Source organism: Amblyomma americanum, chromosome 6, assembly GCF_052857255.1.
Source record: "Amblyomma americanum isolate KBUSLIRL-KWMA chromosome 6, ASM5285725v1, whole genome shotgun sequence".
NCBI lineage: Eukaryota > Metazoa > Arthropoda > Arachnida > Ixodida > Ixodidae > Amblyomma > Amblyomma americanum.
Window position 1 is genome coordinate 27965001 of NC_135502.1, and position 5225 is coordinate 27970225.

At 45.2% G+C, this 5225-nt stretch overlaps 1 protein-coding gene across 1 annotated transcript in view; it reads right to left on the bottom strand.

Annotated features, from left to right (window-relative positions):
- Nucleotides 1-4931, bottom strand: part of Alg7 (Alg7 dolichyl-phosphate N-acetylglucosaminephosphotransferase) — a 34348-nt gene extending 29417 nt beyond the window's left edge. The window contains exons 1-2 of the mRNA XM_077668848.1: nt 4549-4931; nt 4235-4349 (exon numbers count right to left, since the gene is read on the bottom strand). Coding sequence (XP_077524974.1) covers nt 4235-4349; nt 4549-4697 — 264 coding nt within the window. The 5' untranslated portion in view covers nt 4698-4931. The remainder of the gene's footprint in view (nt 1-4234; nt 4350-4548) is intronic.
- Between the last annotated feature and the right edge of the window lie 294 nt (nt 4932-5225).

Here is a 5225-nt window from a genome sequence, read left to right on the forward strand (position 1 = left end):
CCACCTTGAGAATTTGAAGAATACCTTGTGCCATGGCGCTCTTTGGCCATTGATGCCCTTGCGCCATAAAAATCCATCATCATCATCACCATTTTCAAGGTCAATGATTTCTTCCAGCTTCATGCATTCTAATGATAAAACCAATGTGTGTTCCAAGGCATGTATTCAGCCGCTATACTCCCTTTCTGCAGGTGGCAGCAAAAGCAAGCAGTACTAAACAACTTGAAGAGTGTTTGGTTTCTGATGCTCATGTATTACAAATGCAAACAGTGCCAGTGAGGTCATGACCTTGTTCTTAGCATGAAAAACAACTGCACGCTTCCTACCCATGGATAATAATAATAATAATTGGTTTTTTGGGGAAAGGAAATGGCGCAGTATCTGTCTCATATATTGTCCAACACCTGAACTGCACCGTAAGGGAAGGGATAAGGAGGGAGTGAAAGAAGAAACGAAGAAAGAGGTGCCGTAGTGGAGGGCTCCGGAATAATTTCGACCACCTGGGGATCTTTGTGCACTGACATCCCACAGCACACGGGCGCCTTAGCGTTTTTCCTCCATAAAAACGCAGCCGCCGCGGTCGGGTTCGAACCCGGGAACTCCGGATCAGTAGTCGAGCGCCCTAACCACTGAGCCACCGCGGCGGGTTACCCATGGATGCAGATATCAGTTCCAGTACTATGCCACAAGTGTGTCTGGAGCAGGCTAGTGCTGAACCAGGACACTACTGTATGGAAATACCAACTAACATAAGAAATACCAACTAACATAACATGGATATAAAGATTCCGTTTTCGGTGTATGGTCAGAAGTCCATTTCACCACAAACAAAAATTTTTAAAACAAGCAAATTTCGCTCAGGATGCACGTACTATGATGACCAGTGATGTGGAGACTGGCAAAGCCCCTACCTAAGCGGTGATGGCAGAGCTTTGGTCATCACCTCTAATCGGTGACGACATGGAATGAAACAATACTTGCATGTCAACGATGCAGTCAAGAAATACCCGACAAGGCAATTGCCACAGGATTTGCATAACCACTTTGGTCCGTGCAGACTGTTTAAAAGCCCCAAGTGTAGAGGTGACAAAAGTGCAACAACAGCTGCCTCCAATTTCATCTTAGATCACGTTGGCTGAAACTGTACTTGTCAATGAATCAATAATTGCAATTTAAAAGTTGATATTACAGAACTTGTACTATAAACACTTCACAGTTTATATGACAGCATTCGGGACAACAAACAGGTGACTGTGTTTTATTTAAAGGCACAAAGAGCTTCTATCCAACCAACATGATTCGAGGTGGAGATGGTGGTGACATTTGCCATTGTTTGGACCAAGAGAACGCACCTAGTTTGAAGAAGCTCTGAAAATGGCTCTTAATAAAGTTTTGGTATGCCTGGGATGTTAAAGGGTGCCGCCTCACAAATTTTTTTAATGCATTTGTTAAAATCAGAGTTTTCTGTGGTAAAAATTTTAACTTCTACACCTTTGTGGCTTTCCCTCTCCTCTCTTCACTTTTTGCATGCTCAAAGGTTGGCACTGCTCTGCCGGCTGCACCCAGTGAGCCCACCATAGTGGTTTTAAGGGAAGGAAATGGAGCAGTAACTGCCTCACTTCTTGGTGGACACCTCAACCGTGCTGTGACGAAAGAGAGGAAGGTGGGAGTGAAAAACAGAGAGAAAGGGGTGCCGTAGTGGAGGGCTCCAGAAGTTTCGACCACCTGGGGATCTCCAATGTGCACTGACATCACACGCACATGGGCGCCTTTTGTGTTTTGCCTCCATCAAAGTGCGGTCACTGCGGCTGGGTTTGAACCCGGGTGCTCCAGCTCACACCATCGGCTGTCAACACAAACTGGATTTTCCCGGAGAGGGGGGGAGGCTAACCGACCCTCCCCGAAGCAATGCAGCTGACTGGCTACAGCCATGGCAGCTGCGTGATGTCTGAAATAATTAACTAACCAATAGCCATCTTTTCCCCAACATACCTAGACACTCCGCGCGGAGGAGAACGAGAGTTTCAAAATGTCGCCGGAAAGGGCACGCCCACTTTACAGTTCATGGGGGTTTAACGTATCAAAGTGACTGAGGCTATGAGGGACGCCGTAGTGAAGGGCTCCAGAAATTTCGACCATCTAGGGATCTTTAAACGTGCACTGACACCGCATAGTACACGGGCCTCTAGAATTTCGCCTCCATCGAAATTAAACAGCCGCAGACGGGATCGAACCCGCGTCTTTCTACTCAGCAGCCGAGTGCCATAACCACTGAGCCACCACGGCGGACATGCTCGCCAACTTTTGCGTACGATTGTGGGTTCTCTGCTTCGTGTATAAGTGTATTATTTGGCTCAGGTGTTCGTGAGAACACAATGTAGTGACTGAGCGAGTTTACATGCTCTCCTCAGAAGGCGTTTCAGGGCCCTTTTAAGCCATACCCATTTGAACATGACCACTTCGAGGACACTTCTGTAATATGAGCCTAGTGTCTCAGGCCCCGGCAATAATGTCAGTGACAACAAATAGGAACCTGTGCAAGTTTTGCACCATCAGAAAGCATTACAAATGAATGAGCAGCTCTGGGACTTCATTTCAGTGGAAGGCCTCTTGCTCCTCTACATACAGAAGTAAGGCGTCTCGAAGTGAGATGTGAGCAGAACTGCTGTAAGACACAGCTCGTTACTGACTTTCTTTTTAGTGAACAATGCAACCACTTTTTATGCTGTCACTAATGTTTTTGCATTGGCCATGTTGCTTTTTTTTTTCTGCATATCCAAGGAATAACAAATACCAGTTATAGCGATGAGGTCTCCTTGTTCTTTCAATATTGTTATAGTAGGATACAACTTGAAAAGGCAGTAGTTGTTAACACTGGGCCGCAGTCAGTGCCATCCTGTACTACTCCGCTGGCCAACTGGAACAGTAAATGATGGTTTGGTTCATGGTCTATATGTGTTTAACGTCCCAAAGCCACTCAGTCTACGAGAGACGCCGTAGTGAAGGGCTCCAGAAATTTCGACCGCCTGAGGTTCTTTAACGTGCACTGACATCACAGTACACGGGCCTCTATAATTTCGCCTCCATCGAAATTCGACCACCGCGGCCGGTATCGAACATGCGTCTTTCGGGCTAGCAGCCAAGCGCCATAACCACTCAGCCACTATGGCGGCTTGGAGCAGTAAATGAAATCAGCTTTTTAATGTTTGGCTATATTAAACAAGCCAAGTATCAAAGTTCTAGAGCTTATAATTTTTTCTTATGAGTAGCCCCAATGGACTACATTTTTACTGTGGAGGAATTCTGTGCAGCGGTGCTGAATGTGGGCGGAAGGTTCACTGCAGACTTAAGTTGCACCGGACTATAGAAGTAAGCTGGACTGTACTAAAATTAAGCCAAAGATGTTAGAACCTTGAGCACATTTGTGCATCATTTGGGATAGGTTATAATCTAATGCTAAGTTAATGATGTCTGTTGGTGCAGGACGGGAGGATGGAATCTGACCAGTCAACAACTGAGAAAGTAAAGTTTAATGAGAGAAAAGGTGGAGAGGTTGGCCGACAGTAATGTGACCCTGGTCTGCTGCTACACCACACGGGGGAAATGGAGAGGTAGAGTGCAAATGGAAGGCAATGATGTCATAATGCAATGAGTTGCATGGACTGATACATGGCATCAAAAGTACCTCTTGTTGGTAGTAGTGCTGACACCTAATGGTAAAATAAGTTCTCTGACAGCTATTAAGGTGCCGCTTTCTCTTTTTTCTGCTCCTATGCAGATTTACATTACATCAATACGCAAGCACCTTCGTCAAATCCAGAATACGGGTATTACTATTTTAAACGCACAAGCAAAATCAGTAGTGTTGAGGCTTCTAATGTTAGTCTACAATTATGATGATTGTGCAGGAAGAGAAGTTTCAAATAGTAAGTACATGTGAGCGACACACGTGAATCTACAAATGATACCGATTGGTTGTGGAAACTGGCTGCCATATTTGTGAACAGGAAGCATGGTTAAAGGCTGTTCACTCATCTAGTCTGCTTATTGATACCTGGAAGCTATATCTGGTGCACCATTATGGCGCCCATGAGGTCACGTACAAGCTATCTGCACGACCAGGCCGCTGTCGCACAGGTTCGCTTTGAGCCAGAGAGGTTTAGCCCCTGCAGTTTGGCTATAAAGGCGACTTGGCGTTTCGTGCAATCGTGGTGGACAAAAAAAAAAAACTTACATCACTGTGTGGAAAGCTTGATGCATCGGTCAGGTAGTTGAAGAAAGGGACAGGTATGAACAGGAATGTAGTAATCAAGAAGACGGTCGCTGAAATCACGCCAATCGCTTCTGGTCTGAAAGCGAAATGTGGGAAAAAAAAAGGAACCTGCAGCATGCGCAAATGAAAATATCTGCGTAATATCAGACACATTGATAGCACAACCTTCTACACTGGGAACCAGAAAACGCTCAGCTGCCATCATCGGATTTTACGACTCGAGAGTATCGCACACTGACAGAGCACAGTCCGTGATCCAAAGTTTGTTTACTTACACCTTCGCTTTCGTAGTTTTGCTCATGTCGACACCTGATAGCCCAGATTTAATAAACACATCTCTGAAGCGAGGTATTAAGTTGAGCGTGACTAGGTGAGCAAGAACTGACATCGCTACATTAATTCCGAGGACGGTTAGCGAGTTCATTGTGGACGCTCCTGTGTGGACACTCGTCAGAAATGTTCGCACTCCAAAACAAGCAAGCAGGCACACGCTGCACACATCAGAGTCCACAAAGACGACATGCAAACCGACACGTCGCCACGAATGACGCTTGACACACAAGAACGAAAAGCACTGAAGAAAGCACGGCACGATGCTGACGACGCTTCGCTATGCTTCGTGTGTTATGGATGAGTACGAAAGCTGTGACGTAAACGATACACACGCCCTAAAAATAATTCCCACCGCCATCTGTTTAAACGGCACTGGGGCGGAAGGCCACAAATCAAAACTGATTTAAAATCAAAACAAGCTTTTAGTTCAAACTAAAAATATTTATATGTTTTTTAAATCTAATTGCTTAGGTAAGCTTTCTTGGTTACTTTATTGTTGAAATTTCTTACTGTAATCTTAATCTTAGATTACATACGGTTGGTAACTATTTTTTCGCGTCAGAATGGTTGCAACAGCTGCAATGAGGCCTGTGAGGCTGTGGTAAAATGTACCGACTGT